A 21,663-nucleotide genomic window follows, 5' to 3' on the forward strand; every position below is an offset into this window, starting at 1 on the left:
TCCCCCACCCTCTCTTAATCAATATTTTTAATGACTTGAAAAGATCTACTTAATACTAACTTTATAAACATTCAAACACATTTTAGTAAACAGTTTATATATCCTACATGATTGAGAAAAATAGAAATAGCTTTTTTGTAGCCATTCTATCAGCTAGTTACATTCTTCACTAATGAAATGTAAGTTGAGCAGATACCTCATTCTGTGAACAGCTTCTTTTCCATTGTATTTCACAGTGACATTTAAATGAAAGCAGAGTAGCTAATTCATTTTCCTCCTGATTAATATTTCCTGGTATATTTGACTTGCTGAGTGATAGTCCAGTGATGAAAAATAATAGAACAGAGCTGGAGAGATGGCTTAGCAGTTAAGGCGCTTGCTTGTGATGCGTAAGGATCCATGTTTGATTCTCCAACTCCCACATAGGCCAGATGCACAAAGCTGAGGCAAGCACAAGTTGAACATGACCACAAGGTGGCAACTGGGGTTTGATTTCAGTGGCTGAGGCCCTGGTGTGCTAATTCTCATTCTCTCTTTCTAAAATAATAAGAAAAATTGAACAGGGAAGCTTTATAAATGTTAAGTGTTGTTAACTCTCCCCTTATACATATAGCCTTCAGAAATAGGTGTAATACATAAAGATGAAAGTACATGACACAAAACAAACTAGGAAATATATTGTATTCTAAAAATGGCCTTGAGTTTATTGAGAATGTTTATGAGACAAAATGATTTTCTTTCTGGATTTGAGTAACTTTTAGCTCTGAGAAAAAAGGAAAAGGAAATAAATTAATATGACAAATGATAGGTTCAGGGTAACTAAACTAATGGTAGGTGAATATTTTGACCATTAGAATTTCATTTTTATTTACTAATAATTACCAGAAACATTATTTCAAAAATTCTCTGGGCTAATTATTTTTTAATACATTATCTGATGATAGCCTGTTCTGCTACCTTTCATAAATGCCTTACACATAACTGATGGCCAATAAATAATTGTTGAATGGATGCATGAAAACTACTTACAGATAATCATTTCTATCATCAGAATTATGTTTGACCTTTTTCTAGATGGCTAGAAGTGACCCAGGAGGATGCTTTCCAGCAGGTGGTCTGACTCTCCTCTCTCAAACAGAACTACCCATATTCATCCTCAGCTCTTCGAGTAGCCTTGGCCTAGGCCTGTATTTACTGTCTGGTCATCACTGTACTAGAGGCTAGGAAGTTTGTGATGAGCAAGAGAGATAGAGATCTTGTTCTATTCAAGGCCACAAATATTGACGAGTTACACTTTCCTAGTTGCAATTGCTGATAATCCCCAAATCTATGTCTGTATCTGCATCTTGCTTATCAGGGAGATGATAGCCAGTGTATATAAAAGTAACAAGTCACTGAAGTGATAGAAAATGTGTTTGTTGTGAGCTGTGGCATTATACAAAGCAATACCTCAGTCACTGTGGCTAGTTTATCTACTCCAAATTTTCAGTTTATCTACTCCAAATTTTCAGTGGAGTTGTGTGGAACTACTTTGAAAGAATATAGTCACAAAGAATCTAAAACTCCTAATTAGATTCTGTGGCCAAATGGTTGCACATAAATGTTCTTCTCTAAATGTTTTCTCCTGAGTTAAGTGAAAATAACAACAACAACAACAACAACAACAACAAAAATCTGATAAGCTAGGCATGGTGGTATATGTTTGCAATCCCAGTACCCACAAGACTGAGGCAGGAGGATCAGAATTTCAAAGTCAGACTGGGCTAACATTAAGGTTAGTCTGAGCTACTTCACAACACTTTGTCTTAAAAAAAAATTGATAAAATATGGGCTGGAGAGATGGCTTAGCAGTTAAGTGCTTGCCTGTGAAGCCTAAGGACCCTGGTTCGAGGCTCGGTTCCCCAGGTCCCACCTTAGCCAGATGCACAAGGCGGCGCACGCGTCTGGAGTTTGTTTGCAGAGGCTGGAAGCCCTGGCGCACCCATTCTCTCTCTCTCCCTCTATCTGTCTTTCTCTCTGTGTCTGTTGCTCTCAAATAAATAAATTAAAAAAATTGATAAAATAAATTTGTATGAAGATATCTTATTTTGTACTTAAAATAACAAAATATAAATAAGTTGTTATGACTATATACTTCATTATACCTTTGGTATTCCCAGTTTATATTTGTTGCCTCAGCATACTATGCGTAAGGCCTCCTTATACTTTGAACATTACCTGTATTTAGATAGTAGATTGCATATAACCATGCTAAAACCTCTTTGGAAGAAATATTTGTCATTGTTCTTACAGTGTTTAAAAATACTAATTTTTTGTTTACTAATTGCAGTAAAAAATTGTTGGAATACAAATACTTCTGGAACAAGACGCTTTCATTACTTACTCTGACTAAAAGGGAATTTACCAGTATTAAACATGAAATATATGATAATTTTCAAAACTGGACTTTACTGAAAGAAGAAGTTTTTCTACAAATTAGATGTATGAGTGAAACAGCTTTGGCAGGTCTGTTAAATATATATTTAAAACATAAATGTCTTTTTTGTAAATGGCATATCATAAATTAATCAGGAATGATATTTCCTTGTATATCTTGTACTAGCTAGTGCTATAGATGAACATTAAGATCTCCTCTAACTCTGAAATTGAGTGAACTAAGGTAAGCTATTCCTGTTAAACATAATAATTTATATTTAATAATTACATATTATTTATGATTACATATAATTATTACATATAATTACATATTATTTATAATTTAATAATTACAAATTCTGGACCAACATAACTAACCTAACAGCATTGCAGAGTGACCAAAACCAAGCACAAAATGGAAGGCTGTCAGAAACTGAAAGAAGATTCTACATGTATATGAAATTTCAAAATTGCCAACCTGAAAAGTCTGCATATCCAACCTTTTGGAAAAGCAACACTATAGGATAGTAAAAATATCAGGGTTAACCAGGGTTAGGGGCTGTAAGGATAAATAGCTGGAGCACAGAGGAATTTTAAGACACTGTGACTGTTCTCTGGGATACTGTAGCATATGTGCATGTCACCAGCATTTGTCAAAATTTTCGAATGAACAACACTAAGAGTGAATCTTAATGTAAACTGTGAATTCTGGATGATGATAATATGTCACTGTTGGCTCATTGATTGTTAAAAAATGTACCATTCTGGCACATGATGTCACTACAGTAAATATTCTGCATATACAAGACAAGAGGTATGGAAATTCTCTGTAATTTTGCTGTTTTACTATGAACCTAAATCTTAAGGTTATTTTAGACATGAAAAAATGAGGTGAAACTTGATGAATTTTTGATATTTTTAATGCTACTGGACTAAGGGTATAAAGTTTACTTAATTTGTAAAAGCAAAAGGTAGTGCATCTGTAATACCAGCATGCCTAGGATGAGATGAGAGGCAGAGACAGGAGGATCACCTGGAAGCTCATGGGCCAGCTAGCTAGCCTGGTGAATGCAGCAATGTAATCTACTTCAAACAGGTTTAAAGGTAGGGACCAACACCTGAGGCTGTTCTCTGACCTCCTATACATACCATGACATGTGTGTGCTCACACTCATGCACATTACACACACACACACACACACACACACAGAGAGAGAGAGAGAGAGATAAAATACTCTTTCAGACTGAATACTAGAGGACAAAGACAAGGTAGACCCCACCTCTGAGAATATCCTGGCATAGAGTCAGACACAATTTTTTAATGTAAATTCTTCCCAAGTCTCTGGATTATCTCTGGAGTATATAAGCACAAGGAAGACTCAGAAATTCACTTAAAAGTAAAATAATTGTTATTTTAGAAGATGTCTTCTTCAGGAGAAAGAGAGACTTTATATTTTAAATTTTGCCAAAGTAACTGCTTATTAAACCAAAACAGCGAAAAAAGGCAATACTCTTTGAGGAAACATAATAGAACCTGGTCTCCATAATATTGTCCACAATATTCAGGACACAGTCCAAAATTCCTTGACCTGAAAAGAAATAAGGAACTATGTCTTACATGCAGAAGAATAGAACAGTCAGTAGGAGTGATCTTCATTGTCACAGCAGATGTACAATTAGGCATGGCTATTATACTGCTATTTATTGTGCTTTTCAGATATTACATTAAAACTATTTTTTATTTGCAAGCAGAGAGAGAGAGAATGTGTGCAACAGCTCTATAGGTACCTGTTTATTTTTGTGATCACTTAATTCTCAGTTATGCAGTCCAGGCATACATAAACCACACTATTCTCAAGGGGATAGATGATGATAGATGATGTCAAAGGGAAATATTGTTTATACTCTGAATAGTCTTGCATGATGCTGTCCAATCAGTATAATAAAATAAATAAAATGTACCACAACTCAAAATCACTATTTATGAGGGGAGAGAGAGGAAGGGAGGGAGACAGATAGACCTGGGCTTCCTGCCAAATCGATGTATGTGCCACTCTGTGCATCTGTCTTTATATGGGTACTGTGGAATTGAAATCAGGACAGCAGGCTTGTGAGCAAATGCCTTCAACTGCTGAGTGATCCTCCTCATCTAAGTGTTGCATCTTTTATGGATTAAAAGTTTGTAAAACACTATCTGAGTCATTTTTCTAACATGTACTCCCTTTGGTAAGCACACACTGTGTCACAATTGGGTAATTCTCACAGTAATTCAAAACTTTGCTATTATTTTGTCTGTTATGATAATCTGTGATCAATGACATTTGATGTTACTGTTGCAATTATTTAGGAATACTATGAGCCACATTCATAGAAGGTGAGCTTAATATTATAAATCTGTGTATTCTGACTGCTTCAAAATCCAGCCATTTCCATCCCTCTCCTCTCTTTGGGTCTTTGCTAATAGCACAACAACACTTAAACTAGGCCAGTTAATAATCCTGTAGTAGATTCTAAGTGTTCAAGTAAGTAGAAGCGTCCCAAATCTCTTACTTTAAACCAAAACCTAGAAATGATTTAGCTTAGCAAGAAAGGTATAACAGAAAGCCAAGATATGTTGGAATCTAGGTCCCTTGAACTAAGAAAGTTTCCAGGTTGCAAATGTAGAAGAAGAGTTCTTGAAGGAACTGAAAGTGCCAGTCCACCAAGCACACAAAAGATAAAGAAGCCATTTTCTGCTAGCAAGGATGCAGCCTTCGTGGTCTGGACTGAAGATAAAGCTGCCACCACACTCTCTCAAGATGAAGCATCACACAGAGTGAGGCCTCAATGCCTTAACTTTATGAAGATTGAGAGAGGCAAGGAAGCTACAGAAGACAACTTTCAATCTAGCACAGGTTGGCTTGTGAGGTTTAAGGAAGGGAAATAACTCCATCAAATAAAAGTGCAGGCTTAGAAATTCATGCGGTTATCCAGAAGGTCTGACTAAGACAGCTGATAAAGGTGGCCTTTCTAATCAGCTGATGCTCAAGAAAACAGCCTATCATGAAAAAAGATGCCAATTCCTGTCTTCAAAGCTTCAAAGGAGAAGAAAATGATCTCATTAGGAGCCAGTGCACCTGGTGATTTGACATTAAAACCACAACTCAATGGCCATTCTCAAAATCCTAGGGTACTTGAGAATTATATGAAATCTTCCCTGCTTGTTCTTTCCGGTAGAACAACAAAGCCTGGATGATAGCACATCTGTTTACAACATACTTCACTGAATCTTTTTTTTTTTTATTTATTAAGAACATACTTTGTATGGATACATCATGTGTCTGGTACTATCTTGTCCCTCCTCCCTGCCCCCATTCTGCCGGGGGCTCTCCTCATTGAGGATGCTGGTATTCCTCATGGGGTTGTGGGTTATGCATTGTTGAAGCAGCAGTCAGGGAAGGCAGAGCCTCTGTGGCTCTTACAATCTTCCTGGCCCCTCTTCTGCAAAATCCACTGAGCCTTTCTGGGTGTTTTAAGTCTATTTCAGTGATGATCTTTTAGAAGCTGCTGGGTTTCTGCTTTGGTAAATGTTGAGTATTCTCAGGTTCTGTCTCCTTTACCCTGGCATTGATTGTCAGAGTCACCATGGAAGCAGTACTCTTCCTCACTTCCCCACTTCCTCTGTGGTTTTTCCTGGGCCTTTATTGAGATACTGGGGGTGGTTTATCTACTTAGGTCTCACTACCATCTGAAAAAGAAAAACAGTTTCTCCAACACAGAATGAAGTCAGCATAGGTTAAATTGGATAATGGTTATTAATTTAGGGAGAGTTTGATAGAGGGTATCCCCTCTTTTAGCCAGAGACTAGTGGGAGCTTGATATTGGAGAGCATAAGTTTTCTCTCCATAGGACCCAGACCTGGTTCCCAGTTCCACATATGGGTTCCTTTCCACTGAGTGGATCTCTCAGCCAATCAGAAAGCCATGTGTGCCACCATTGCACTGGTGTGTACTTCTTGTCAGGCTGGTTGCTTCTGAGTACCTTAGACCCCTGGTTGCTCACACCATTGTTGGCCACTGTGGTGGTTTGATCCAGGTGTGCCCCATAAACTTAGATGTTCTGAATACTAGGTCCCTAGCTGATGTAGATTTGGGACAGGTGTATGGGTGTTATAGCCAGTTTCCCTATGCCAGTGTTTGGCACACTCTCCTGTTCCTGTTGTCCACCTGATGTTGGCCAGGAGGTGATGTCCACCCTCTGCTCATGAAATCTTTTCCCCTCTTGCCATTCTGGAGCATCCTCTCAAGTCTGTAAGCCAAAATAAACCGTTTTCCCCACAAGCTGCTCTTGGTAGGGTGATTTCTGCCAGCAATGTGAACCTGATGGCAACAGCCACTTTCCTCCAGTAGCTAATGTGGCACTTTCAGGACTAGATGGATTAACTGTCTGGGGACTTGCTCTCTTCCAGCCAGGTCTCCTCCTGTTCTATGTCAGCATCATATGGTGTCTTCAACAACAGGGGGTCTTACCTTTTACCTCAGGCAAGTAATCAAGTGCTTTAACAGAAACCTGTCTTATTTTTTGAAACTTGTAAGGTCTGTCTGATCCATTACTCAATGTGGGTAGCACCTATTTCTGGTACTGCAAGATACAGGTCAGAGCCAAAATTTTTATAGTTAGGCTTTACCCCACTCTCTCCATGGCCTGTCTTTTTGGGGTTTCTTCCTATATTCCTGTTGATGGTTATATCTTTTAGTCTTCCTTCAAGGAGAAAGGTTTCTATGGTACCAGTTCTTTTTGGGTTTCGTTTTATGTTTATTTCCCCCATCCTCCCATTCCCTTCACCCCTCAAATCCTTCCATCCCTATTGTCTTGGCCTCAAGTTGCCTATCTAGTAATGGCAGCAACTCAAACTGATCCAAGTTAGGGACCACAGATGAGTGAGAATAGTGGCATTTGTCTTTCTGTGATTGTGTGTGTTCACTGAGTAGGATCTGTTCTATGTCCATCCATTTTCTTTTTATTTTTTTTGAATTTAATTTATTAGTTTTCTTTTCAGTAAATACAGCCAGTTTGGTACCATTATTTAGGCTCATCTGTGATCTACCCCCTCCCATTAGACCCTCCTTGTTAATGAAAATGGGTCGTGCATTGTGGAGTTAGCCCCCAGTTGTTGGTATGATAAATGTCTCTGCAAATCATGACCCAACATGTGACTCTGACATTCTTTCCGCCCCTTCTTCCACAAGATTTCCCTGAGCCATGTTGGGTTCATTTTTGGTCTGCTTCAGTGCTGAGGTGTTGGGGGCCTCTGAGGCTCTGGCTCTCTGATTTGGTAGGAGTTGATTTTTCTCTGCGTTGATCTCCTTCCCCTTTGTGCTGGTATCCAGTTCACAGGAAAACATCACCCTTGCTTATTTCGCCAGTTGTTCTTAGTTTCAGTTGGGCCCCTTTTGAGGTATGTTGGGGCAGCTCTCTTCTTAGGATCTGCATCTATCTGGAAAAGAGAAGCAGATTCTCCAACGGAGAGTAAGTTAGCATCCGGAAAATTGAGATAACACTTACTTTTTTGATATACAGTATGATAGGTTTAGGCCCTCTTATACCCCGTGATTGATGGTAGCTTGATATTTTCCTACAGATTTCAATGCATCATTTTTTCTTCCTGCTGAGTACAATTCCCCTGTATATATGTACCACAACTTCATTATCTATTCATCCAATGATGGAGACCTGGGTTGATTCCAGTTCATAGCTATTATAAATTCAGCAGCTGAGAACATGGTTGAGCAAATATCTCTGTAGTGAAGCATGGAGCATATAGGGTAAATGCTCCATAAAGGAATAACTGGGTCTGTTGGTAGTTCTATATTCATTTTCTCAGGAATCTTTATATTGATTTCCATAGTGGTTATACAAATTTGCATTCATACCAACAGTGAATGAGGGTTCTACTTTACCCACATCCTCACCAACATTTGTTGCCATTATATTTTTAAATTATTGACTTTCTTACTGGAGTAAGGTAGATTCTCATAGTTGTTTTAATTTACATTTCTCTGATGTTTAGGGATGTTGAACATTTTATTAAGTGTGTGTTAACCATTTGTATTTCTTTGAGAACTCCCTTTTCAGTTCTCTACCCTTCTGCCCTTTTTCTGGTGTGGGTTGTTTGATTTTTTTTTTTTATTGTTTAGTTTTTTGAGTTCTTTGTAGAGTCTAGATATTAGGCCTCTGTCAGTGGTATAGCTGGTGAAAACTTTTTCCTATTCTGTGGGTAATTCATTGGCTCTGTTTATGGTATGTTTGTCTATGTAAAACCTTTTTAGTTTCATGAGATCCCATTGATTAAGAAATTGTTTAACTTCCTGGGCTACTGTTTAAGAAGTCTTTTCCCAGTCCTATATTGTGAAGAGTGCCTCCTATTTTTTCTTCTAGTAATTGAAAAGTTTCAGGTGTTATATTGAGGTCTTTAATCCATTTGGAGTTGATTTTTGTGTAGTTTCATTTTTCTACATGTGGTTATCCAATTTCTCCAACATTTGTTAAAGATCTTTTCTCTAGTCTACATTCTTAGCACTTTGTCAAATATCAAATAGCTACATCTACTTGACCTAAACTCTGGGTCTTCAGTTCTGTTCCATTCATCTATATTTCCATTTTTATGTCAGTATCATGCTGTTTTAGTTACCATAGCTTTGTAATATAACTTTAGATATGGTATGATAACAACTCAAAAAGTTTTCTTTTGCTGAGGATATGTTTGGATATCTGAGGCCTGCTGCCATTCCATATAAATTTTGAGATCATTTTTTTTCTATCTCTGTGAATACTGATGCTGGAATTTTTACTGTATTGCATTAAATCTTCATATTGGTTTTGATAAAATTGCCATCTTCACAATATTAATTCTACCTACCCAGGAGAATGGGAGGTCTTTCCATCTGCTCTAATCCTCCTTAGTGTCTTTCTTGAAATTTTTTTAATTCTTTCATATGTAGCACACAACTTTAGATCACTTAGATGAACTTCTAAAACAAGGCACAGTTATGGAGGAAGGGATATTTATTATAGATAGAGGGGAAAGGACTTCTGGGTAAGATGGCAGCATAGGAGCCAGGCCAAACCAGCCTAGGGAGGGATTTAAGCAAAACACAAGCAAAATACACTCTTATTCTAAAAAGTGAAGGAGACACAGTGGAAAAGCCAGAGAGAGACTAAGATCCACCAGAAAGAAGGAAAACAGCAAGAGTCCCACTGTGGTGCTCATGGCTTGCAATTTGGGCAAAGACAGAACAACAAAAAAAAGAAAATTACAGACCAATCTCCCTCATGAACATAGATGCAACCAGTCTGCACAAAATATTGGCAAACAGAATACAAGAATATATCAAAAACATTATCACCCTGACCAAGTTAGCTTAATCCCAGGGATGCAGGGATGATTCAACATACAGAATTCAATAAATATAATACATCACATAAATGGTCTGAAGGACAAAAGTCACATGATCATCTCAATAGATGCAGAAAAGGCATTCAATAAAATACAACATCCTTTCATGGTTAAATTATTACAGAAACTTGGAATAGAAGGAATATATCTCAATATAATAAAAGCTATTTATGAAAAACCTACATCCAACATAATACTAAATGGTGAAAATCTCAAAGCTTTTCCACTACATTCAGGAAAAAAACAAGGGTGTCCACTGTCACCACTTTTATTTAATATAGTACTGGAAGTCTTAGTTATAGCAATAAGGCAAGACACACTCATAGTAGTGATACAAATTGGAAAGGAAGAGATCAAATTATAAGTATTTGCTGATTATATGATTCTACACATAAAAGACCCTAAACACTACCAGCAAACTGTTAGAGCTGACAAACACTTTCAGCAATGTGGTAGGATACAAAATAAATACACATAAATCAGTAGATGTCTTATACACTAACAACAAACATGCAGAGGATGAAATCAGGGAATCTCTCCCATTCACAATTGCATCAAAAAAAATAAAGTACCTTGGAATAAACTTTACTAAGGAAGTAAAGAATCTATAAAATGAGAACTTTAAAACACTCAAGCAAAACATTGCAGAAGACACAAGGAAATGGAAACACATGCCATGTTCTAGGATTGGAATTATCAACATTGTGAAAATGTCAATCTTGCCAAAAACAATCTACACATTTAATGCAATCCCCATTAAAATTCCAATGGCATTCTTCACAGGAATAGAAAAAAAATCCTAAAATTCCTTTGGAAGCACCAAAACCCTCAAATAGTCAAAATGATTTTGAGCAACAAAAATAAGGCTGGTGGTATCACCATACCTGATTTTAAGCTATATTACAGAGCCATAGCAACAAAAACAGCATTGTATTGGCACAATGACAGACATGCAGATCAATGAAGCAGAATAGAGGACCCAGATGTTAATCCAGACAACTACAGTCATCTGATTTTTGACAAAAATGCCAAAAATATTCACTGAAGAAAAGACAGCCTCTTTAACAAGTGGTATAGAGAAACGGGATATCTATATGTAGAAAGATGGAATAGATCCTTGTCTTTTTCCATGCACAAGAATCAACTCCAAGTGGATCAGTGACCTTAATATCAGACCAGAAACTGAAATTGCTAGAGGAAAAGGTAGGGTAAACCCTTAAACATATTGGCGTACGTAAGGATTTTCTGAATATAACCCCAATTGCTCAGAAAATAAAAGCACTAATCAACTACTGGTATCTCATGAAGTTCTAAAGGTTTTGTACAGCAAAGTACACTGTGAATAAAGAGACAACCTTCAGAATGGGAGAAATCTTTGCCACCTACTCGTCTGACAGAGGATTAATATCCAGAATATACAAAGAACTCAAAAAAACAGAACAATAAGAAATCAAACTACCCAATCCCAAAATGACTATGGAACTAAATGGAGAGTTCTTATCGGAAGAAATACAGATGGCATCAGATGGCATATAAACATCTAAAAATGTGTTCTACATCCTTAGCCATCAGGGAAATGCAAATTAAAACTACATTGAAATTCCATCTGTCTCCCATCAGAATGGCTAGCATCAAGAAAACAAATGACAATAAATGTTGGCAAAGATATAAAAGGGAAACCTTTCTGCACTGTCAGTGGCAATGTAATCTGGTACAGCCATTGTGGAAATAATGTGGAGGTTCTTGAGACACCTAAAAATAGATTTACTATATGATCCAGCTATAGCATTCCTAGGCATATATCCTATAGACACTTCTCACTACGATAATAAAGATGTGGTACATCTACACACTGGAGTTGTGTTCAGTGGTAAAGAAAAATGAAATCATGAAATTTGCAAGGAAATGGATGGACCTGGAAAACATTTTACTCACTGAGGTAACCCAGGCCCAGATAGCCAAACATCACATGTTCTCTCTTATATGTGGATCCTTGGTACAAGTATATAGACATGTGTGATCTGGAACCAAAAATCAGTAGCAGAGGCCAGTAAGCTAGAAATGGGCTTTAAGGGAGGGAGGAGAGGGAAGGTCTTAAGGGGATGGTATTGTAGAAATGTAAGTAGAATAGATTACAGGGAGGTGAAAGACCTTAGTGATGTCAGGGGAAGAGATTGTATAAAAGAAAGGTTGGGGGATGGGAGGATCAATCAAAATTAAAGATATTCTGAATAAGACATACGAAAATCTACTTTCTTAAACATGGTACATCCAGAAGCCGTATATTGTTACTAGAAAATTTTCAGTGTCAAGGATGGGCTTCCTTCCAGTGAGTTGTTGGCCAGGGAGGTCCCTGTTGCCTCCAAAACACTATAGGCTATTGCCAAGGCCTTTGGTTTCCCATGAGAGAGAGATGGTATGACCCTATTGCTGAAGACTTCACATGTCTGAGAGGCAAAGTCACTGAGAAATCAAGCTGGTGCTGAGCAGAAAATCTTTCTGTAGCCCAGCCAACTGAAACCTGAAAAAAAGCTTCACTTTATGTAGTCTTATGGGAGAGAGAAGTCATCAGTGGTGAAAACAATGGGCACTGGAAACCTCAAGTTTGGCCAGACAGGCCAAATGACTGAATGAGTACAATAATGGCATGTCTGCTCTCTCTCTTTTTTTAATATATATGTGCATATATGTGTGTGTGTGTGTGTGTGTGTGTGTGTGTATTTTGTTGACAACTTCTATACTTACAAACAACAAACCATGGTATTTCCCTCCCCTCCCATCCCCCACTTTCCCCTTCATAACTCTTCTCTCCATCATATCCCTCCCTCTCTCCATTAGTCTCTCTTTTAATCTGATGTCATCATCTATCCAGACAAGAGCAGATTTTATATCCCAAAGGCTCATGGCCTCCCCTCTTGTCTGAATAGACAAACAAACAAAAAACCCAGAAACCAAAACTCAAAAGCCACACCACACAGCACACTTGAGGAACTCCAGGTGAAACTCAGGCACTTTGCATATCTTTATACTGGAATTCCAAATCTACCATTAAACCTTAGGGCTGAACCTGGGATCTTCCCAGTGACACCTCCTCCAGTCAGGTAGCTGGAAATCTAAGAAGCTTTAGTAAACTCCTGAATCTATTGGGGAACATCTACTCAAACTACAACATTCCATCCCTGACCCCCAATACATTCAAAACCATTTTACATTGTAAATTGTACCCAGTCTCATTTCAAAGGTCCCTACAGTCTTTACCAACTTAACATAGCTGCAGAGTACCAAGTCTCATTTGAAATTTAAGTTTGCCTCTTAGCTGTGAGTCATGTAAAAATAATACAAGTTACGTACTTTTAACATAAAAAGGCACTGAGTAAGTCTTTTTTAACTGCCATGAGGCTTAAGTGAGATGAGATCGTGGAACAATGCAAACTCAAAAACCATCAACCAAACATCAAACTTCTGCAGTTCGAGTTCGATATAACCAGTGACTGACAGTCTCTGGATTTCCCATTTCTGCCCCTCCACTCAGCTGAGTAGCCAGGGAAAACATTCATCCCTAGCCAACAGCCTCCATGGTAGCGCTAGCACAGTTCTAGTATATTCAAAACATCTTTAGGTCTCCATATAAACCATAGTCCATCTTACAATGGTTTTGTTACCCTATCAGAGTCATCCTGATTGTTGGTTCTTTATTAGTATGCTTCTAGTTAAGTGATTTTTTTTTTTAAAATTAGGGTCTCATTTGTTGTTGTGTTTTCATTTTGGGAATGAATTTCTGTTGATTTCTCTATGATTTTAATGGAAATTCCATTGTAGGACTAGGCATCCTTGGTGGAGATCTCTAAGTTTTCTGACTTTCATTGACTTTTTTATGTTGTTGTCTACCCATTTTAGGAAAACTCTTTATTTTATTGAGGAAGAAGCAAGTTTTTGTCCTTTGGCCCATGCACCCTCTGTCTCAGCTGAACAGAAATGTTGGTACCCGGTGGCAAGTAAGGATACCAGAGCAAAAGGCCTGATTCCACAGCTCACACAGGGACCAGGGGCATTGAGAGGATCAAGGGAACAGGGATCTGGTATACTTTGTCCCATTCCTTCTAGCACACATACCAGCATAGGCAACCAAGACCAGGGAGGTGGGTGAAGCATAGAAAGGGGTCTGGCCTACTCCAGACCACTGTGCATGCTGGCACACTATCCATGCAGGCAACCCAGACCTGGGAGGTGTGAGAAGCCCAGAAACTGGGGCCTGTCCTACTCATGCCAGACTGCAGGGCCCACCCACATACTGTCAGAGCAAGGAACTCATGCTGGGGAGGTGGGACTAGCCTGGAAACAGGGATTGGATCTGGCCTACTCACTCCAGACCACCATGCCTGCCTGCACTTTCTGTGCAGGCAACCCAGACTGAGGAGGTGGGCTAATTAATTTTTTAGGCTGTTTTTTTTTTTTTTCAAGTTAAGGTTTCACTCTAGAACACTCTGTAGTGCCAGGCTGGCCTCAAATTCACAAAGATACTTCTACCTCTGCCTCCAGAGTGCTGGGATTAAAGGCATGTGTCACCATGCCTGGCTTTATTGATTTATTAACATTTGGATTGACTTTGTTAGATTAAAAGACAAAAAGAAAGTATGAAAAGCTCCTGCTCATGAGAAGGCAGGAAGGCGTAAAGCCCTTATTCTTTTTTTGGGGGGCGGGGCTTGGTTTTTTAAGGTAGGGTCTCTCTCTCTAGCCCAGGGTGACCTGGAATTCATTATGTAGTCTCAGGGTGGCCTTACACTTATGGTGATTCTCCTTCCTCTGCATACTGAGTGCTAGGATTAAAGGCATGCACCACCACACCTGGCCTCTTATTCTTTATTTTTATTTTTAACATTTTGTTGACATTTTCATAAATATAATCTACCATGATTATACTCCTCTCCCATGACCCTGCGCCCACACCTGCTCCAGTGAATCCATTTTTCTTTCCAATTAGTCTCTTTTAGTCTATTTTGATGTCATCATTTTTTCCTTCATATTATTCAGGTTTGTGTAGGTAGTGTCAGCCACTCTGAGGTCATGAATACCATGGCCACTTTGTGTCTGGAAGACAGTATTGTAAGCAACCTTCCTTTTGTTTGGCTTTTACATCTTTCTGTCATTGAGCCTTGGTTGGTATGACAGAGATGCCTCATTTAGTGATGAACACTTTACCTGTGACTTCTCAAGTGAGAGTAGCATTAATATATTGCTATGAACATAAGTATTTAGAGGACAGTTTGGTGGGCATAATATATGCATTTAGTCAGACAGCAGTAATAGTTTCCCTTCTAAGGCCTCCCCAGCCATAGGCTTTTGGTTAGATTTTCAATACTATGCATGAATTTCCTCCAGTGGAATGGCTTCAAGTCCAATCAGGAATTAGTTGGTTTCCCCATAAGAGATATGGCACCATTGTACCTGTTGGAGTATTTGGCCTCATTGGAAACCACAAGACTCACAGGACAGACCAGTATTTTAAATCCATTCTCCTGAAAGGCAAGAAGGAAAATGTATAAGGAGTGAATACTAAAGAGTAGGATAGAGAAAGCTATTAAAAATTAGAACTGGAAGAATTTTAAAAATGCACTGTTCATGCTGGAGAGGTAGTTTAGTTGTTAATGTGCTTGCCTGTAAAGCCAAAGGACCATGTTTGATTCCCCAGTACCCATGTAAGCCAGATGCACAAGGGGACACATGCATCTGGAGTTTGTTTGCAGTGGCTAGAGACCCTGGCATGCCCATTCTCTCTCTTCTCTCCCCCTCTTCTATCTCTCTCCCTCTCTCTCTCTCTCTCTCTCTCTCTCACACACACACACACACACACACACACACAATAAATAAATAAAATTTAAAATCACATTTAAAAATAAAATGAAAAATGGTAATTTAAAATAAAGTAATTTTAAAATTCATCTTTACTTTTTTTTTTAATAAAACTACTTTAACCAGTATAGCACTGGCATATAACTCTAAAATAGGTTAGTGAATCAGAATATCTTGGTTTTGTAGTTACCATTTCTAGCACAAGGCATCCAACCAAAAGCAGATGATTGGAAGAATGTTGTTTACTTTGGCTTATAGTCTTGAGGGGAATTTCTATGATGGCATGGGAGAGCATGGCATGAGCAGAAGCTGGACATCAGCTCTGCCACAGCAGGTGGAAAACAGCAGCTGAAGCATGAGCCAAACTCTGGCAAAGAGGAACTGGCTGTAACAACCCTAAGCCCACTCCAACAATACACCTCCTCCAGTAAGGATCTACCTCCCAATTTGCCATCAGCTTGGAACCAAGCATTCGTAACACATGAGTTAATAGGGGACATCAAATTGAAACTACCACTTTCTACCTTTGGCTCTCAGAAATGGATTACAATCCATGATGTAAATTGCAACGCACTTTGTGCAATTTTAAACATTCCCAAAATGTTTAACAATCTCAACACTGTTCAAACATCCCCATAGTCCAATATTTCTTAGCCATTAACCTGTAAAACTGAAATAGTATAATGGCACACAGTAAACATTCACACTGCAAAAGAGGCACTGGGCATATCAAGGGGAGGTTGAACCAATACAAGAACTAAAGACAACAGAACAAACATCAAATCCTATAGCTCCAATTCTGACATCTGTAGCCAGTGATAAAGGCTCTGAGTTGCCAATTTGTCCCCTCTAGCTAGGCTACTCGCAGCCCTGTGAACAATCCATTCTGGGTCAGCAGCTCTCCTCAGCAGCCATCTCATAGTCTTGGCATCAGGAGTTTCCATTGCAAACCATAGTTCATCCTCATGGCTTCATTGAGCCTCCATGCCGGCATTCTGCCAAGCCTGCCTTACATTGCCATGCCCATTTCCAAAACAAAACAAAAAAACTGTGTTGCAAATCCGATGATCCTCTCTATCCTGCATTTGTTATACTCCCATAGTACCAGTTCTTCTGCTAAGTTTGTTAATTCACTGTGGAATAAAGCTGACTTTGAACATCTGAAACCTTCAAAGTCCAGGTCCTCTACTTTTAAACAGTTAGCTTTTTTTCTGCTGTCCCAGTACTGAACAGCTTGCCTAGTCTCAATGGTTGTAACAATCTCTCAAACAATTGCAGCTGAACAAGCAACAATTTTGGCATAGAGTTTTCATTTCTTTCTGCACCATAGCCACCTGCTCACACCAGTCCATTTCTATGAAATACAACCCTGTACAAGTTCTCAGAACATGGGCAGAAGAGCAAACTTGTCACACAAACTGCTTCTAGCCCAGGCTGGAAAGAGGTCATTATTCCCCTAATAAGTGAAACCTCATAGTCAACTGTTCTTATTCCATTTAGGTCTTTCGACTCTAACCAAAATTGTATATCAACCTCTTATTACAGCACTGCAAGACATCACTTAGGACAAGGTTTCAAATACTTCCATATCACTCCTACGTGCCAATTGCAAATAACCAAAGCCACACAGTCAGGTTTCTGTTTATGCAACTGGTACCAATTTTTCTGCTGTAGCCACCTTCTAATTGCTGGTAAAAAGCACCTAACAAAAAGAAGCTGATGGAAAGAAAGTTGTTTATTTTGGCTTATAGTCTCAAGGGGAAACTCCATTATGGCAGGGGAAAGATAGTACAGCACGTGCTAGACATCACTTCCTTGTCATAGCAGGTAGCAAAGAGCAACAGGAGAGTGAGCCAAACTCAAGCAAAAGAGAGCTGGCTATAACATCTCTAAACCTGCCCTCAGCAATACGCCTGTTCCAGCAAGGTTCCCCATACCAAATTGCAATCAGCTAGGAACCAAGTATTCAAAATACATGGGTTTATGGGGGACCACCATACCTGGGATATCAGTTTTGTTCTTGGACAAAACACTTGACTAGAAGGAGCTTATGGGAGGGAAGGATTTATTTCAGGCTTACAGTTTTGAAGAGAAGCTTCATCATGGCATAGAAAAGCCTGGCAGGCAATGTACAGTTTCACATATCCTCATTGGAAGGAGAGCAGTAAGAGGTAGCTAGGTGTGAACACATGGTGAGCTGGACTAATCAACCCCAGGGTTGACCCCAAACAATACAACTTCTAAATCAGCGATTCACTTTCCAAAATCTCCACCAGATGTGGACTAAATAGTAAGATAAATTACAAATGCCTATGTGGGACTTTTTACATTTAAACCACTATATTCTACCCCTGGCCTTCATAGACTTATCACTGTCTCATGATTTAAATGCACTGAGTCCAATTTTGAAAATCCCCATAGTTTTTTATCAATCCCAACAGTGTTCAAAAGTTCAAAGTCACTTCTTAAACTCAAAATAATCTTTTAACTGTGAGTCCTCTGAAATCCAAACACAAGTAATATACTTCTAACACATAATGGCACAGAGTACATATTCCAAAAAGAAGGCATAGCAGGGAAAGAGTGGTCCAATGCAAGTTATAAAGCCAGCAGTGCAGATATGAAATCCTGAAGCTCGGGCTGGAGAGATGGCTTAGCGGTTGAGCGCTTGCCTGTGAAGCCTAAGGACCCCGGTTCGAGGCTCGGTTCCCCAGGTCCCACGTTAGCCAGATGCACAAGGGGGCACACGCATCTGGAGTTCGTTTGCAGAGGCTGGAAGCCCTGGCGAGCCCATTCTCTCTCTCTCCCTCTATCTGTCTTTCTCTCTGTGTCTGTCGCTCTCAAATAAATAAATAAAATAAAAATTTAAAAAAAAAAAAAAAGAAAGAAATCCTGAAGCTCCATGTCAGGCATCTAGAGCTGGGATGAACTTCTTTGGTTCCAAAAGGCCAAATTACACCCCTCCATGGTGCTACTTGCTTACTGAATAGATCTACCTAAGCCAGAGGGAACAGCTTTCCTTAGCAGCCATGCCACAATCCTCCCACCCCTCAAATCCTGGAGTCTCCATTCGAATTCATCACTCATCTTTATAATTACATTCAAAAGCCTCAGATCTACAGTCCTCAGATCAATCTTGCCTCACATTGCCATTTTCAGAACCATATGCATTTCATGACCCTCTTTCCTGCATTTGTCACACTTCCAAAACCAGTAGGAGGTAGACTTTACCATCAAATTTGTAAATCCAGGGTCTTATAAAGCTTGACCTTGAGGAGCAGAAACTTGCTCAGCATTCTTACTTCAGGATCCCTAGTTTCCAAATAATTTACAATACTAGTTGTGTTTTCAATAGGTTAGGTTTTCCCCTCAGAGCATCTTACCTATTGTAGCAATGGAGAACAGTTGGCCCAACATTACTGGTAGTAATCTCTTTAACAATTGTAACTTAAGTGGCCTAAAACCAGGCTCTCTGTGCCTGGAGACTTCAAATTTATTTACATATATTTGTATTAAACTTCATATATTTTATATATTTATGTGCTATACCTTTTTCTAGCAAACACACCAGTCCATAAATTTTAAATTCAACTCTGCTCAAATTCTCAGAACATGGGCAAATCACAGCCAGCCTATCCCAGTTCTGACAAAATCTTTCTCTTCTGAAGCCTCATAAACCAAGCTTTCACCATCCACACTTCTATTTTTTTGCATTTAGGTCTTTCAATCTCTCACCAGAATGACCCATCAATTTCTGCTTACAATAGTGCAATACTTCTCTAATCCAAAGTACCAAATCCTCTCATATTTCCCCCACAAACCAGTTCAAAAAGAAAAAAACAAAAACAAAAAACAAAAAAACCATATAGTCAGGTTCATTGCAGCAACTCCACTCTTCTTGATACCATTTTTTTTTTTTTTTGTAGCAGTTACATTCTCATTGCCAGGACAAAATGCCTGATCTTTGAAGCAGGTTGTGGAAGGAAAGAATTTATTTCAGGGTTACATCTTTTTTTTAAGAGAGGAAGATAGAGAGGGGGAGACGAGAGGGGGGGGGGGAGCGAGCGAGCATGGGTACACCAGGGCTTCTAGCCACTGCAAATGAAATCCAGGTGCATGCACCACCATGTGCATCTGGCTTAATTGGGATCTGGAGAACAGAACCTGGGTCCTTTGGCTGTGAAGGCATGTGCCTTAACCACTAAGCCATCTCTCCAGCTTTATAGTTTGAGTGAAGTTTCTTCATGGCAGAAGCAGCTTGGCAGCTAGTTCACAGCTTCACATAGCTACAGCAGGACACACACACACACACACACACACACACACACACACACACATACACACACACACACAGAGAGAGATAGATAGAGAGAGAGAGAGAGAGAGAGAGAGAGAGAGGGAGGAAGAATCTAGTTCTGAATACACTGGGCTGCACTCATCAACTCCAAGGTTCACCCAAGCAGCACACATCCTCCAGAAAAGCTCCATGGTCCAAAATCTCTACCAGCTGTGGACCAAATAGAAAGCTAAATGACAAACACCTGAGACTATGGGGTGCATTTTACATTCAAACCACCACACTTGTTAAATGACTTTTCCTCATATCATCATTTGAGTTTTGATAAAACCATAAGAGTAATCTGACAGAGAGAAGAAATTCTGTCAACAAGTTGTGCTGGAATAACCAAATAATATGTGAGTAAATCTACCCCAGTTCCTGCCTCACACTATGCATAAAAGTTAATTTAAGATAAATCATAAAGCTAACTATAAGAAGTAAAACACCTAGAAGAAAGATAGTAAAATATCTTCATGACTCAATGGTAGATGAAGATTTCTTGGTTAGGAACCAGAAAGTAAGTACTCTAAAAGAATAAAAGTAGATTAATGTCTTACAAGATTAAAAGATGCCATTAAAATTATGTGTGACATGTAGATGTCATTGAGGGAGGTACTTCAGGCTCATGAGTGGAATTTGGCTGAATCCCTTGACTTGGTCATTCACATCACTTCTTTAAAAAGAATGTTGCAGATCCCTCTACAGACATATTCATGTAAATTTCTGTATTTCAATTTTGTTTCATACTAAATAATATGTTCCACTATTGGTAATATTCTTATCCATCTATTAATTTCTTTATTACTATCCATCTCCTCATATTTGGATGTAGTCTCTTTGTGGACAGAAGGATCTCACTGTAGTCTAAGCTAACCTGGAATTTACTATGTTGTCTCAAGCTGGCCTCAAGCTCACAGCGATGCTCCTACCTCTGCCTCTCAAGCGCTGGGATTAAAGATGTGTGCCACCGTGCCTGGCTTGACTACTTCTTTTAAAAAATTATTTATTTATTTAAAAAAGAGACAGAGAAAGAGAGGCAGATAGAAAGAGAGATGGAGGCACACCAGGGCCCCTAGCCACTGCAAACAAACTCCAGATGCATGTACCACCTTGTGCATCTGGCTTTACATGGGCACTGGGCAATTGAACCTGGGTCCTTTGGCTTTGCAGTCAAGAGCCTTAACCCCTAAGCCGTCTCTTCAGCCTTGACTCCTTTTTTGAATGCTGCATTTGTAGTGTTGTAAAAGATTTCTTCCTGTTATAGAAACTGTCTTAGAAACTGCACAATGATCTTTGTAGAACTAGGATGGTAGTAGATGTACACCCTGGTGTTAATAATGAGATTACTGATAATCTTCATATTATCTTTGTTAATGTCTATTTCTTGAAGCCTTCAGATAATATTCATGTATCTCTTCTATAATATAGGAAGAGAGGAGAGGCCCCATTCATGAGCTTCTCTTCACAAAACTCCAAGAGCAAATTTTATGTGGGTTATTGTAAGTAGTCCAATTCTTTTTCAAAAATTTATTTGAGAGAAAGAGAGAGAGAGAGAGATAAAGAAGGAAAGAATGAGGGAGGAAATGGGCACACCAGGGCCTCCAGCTGCTGCAAATGAACTCTA

At 38.9% G+C, this 21,663-nt stretch overlaps 1 protein-coding gene across 1 annotated transcript in view; it reads left to right on the forward strand.

The window, feature by feature from the left end:
* Lekr1 (leucine, glutamate and lysine rich 1) overlaps positions 1–21,663 on the forward strand; it is a 319,603-nt gene that overhangs the window by 101,176 nt on the left and 196,764 nt on the right. The window contains exon 3 of the mRNA XM_004652098.2: positions 2,330–2,505. Within this exon, the coding sequence (XP_004652155.1) occupies positions 2,330–2,505 (176 nt within the window). The remainder of the gene's footprint in view (positions 1–2,329; positions 2,506–21,663) is intronic.

Source organism: Jaculus jaculus, chromosome 11, assembly GCF_020740685.1.
Source record: "Jaculus jaculus isolate mJacJac1 chromosome 11, mJacJac1.mat.Y.cur, whole genome shotgun sequence".
NCBI lineage: Eukaryota > Metazoa > Chordata > Mammalia > Rodentia > Dipodidae > Jaculus > Jaculus jaculus.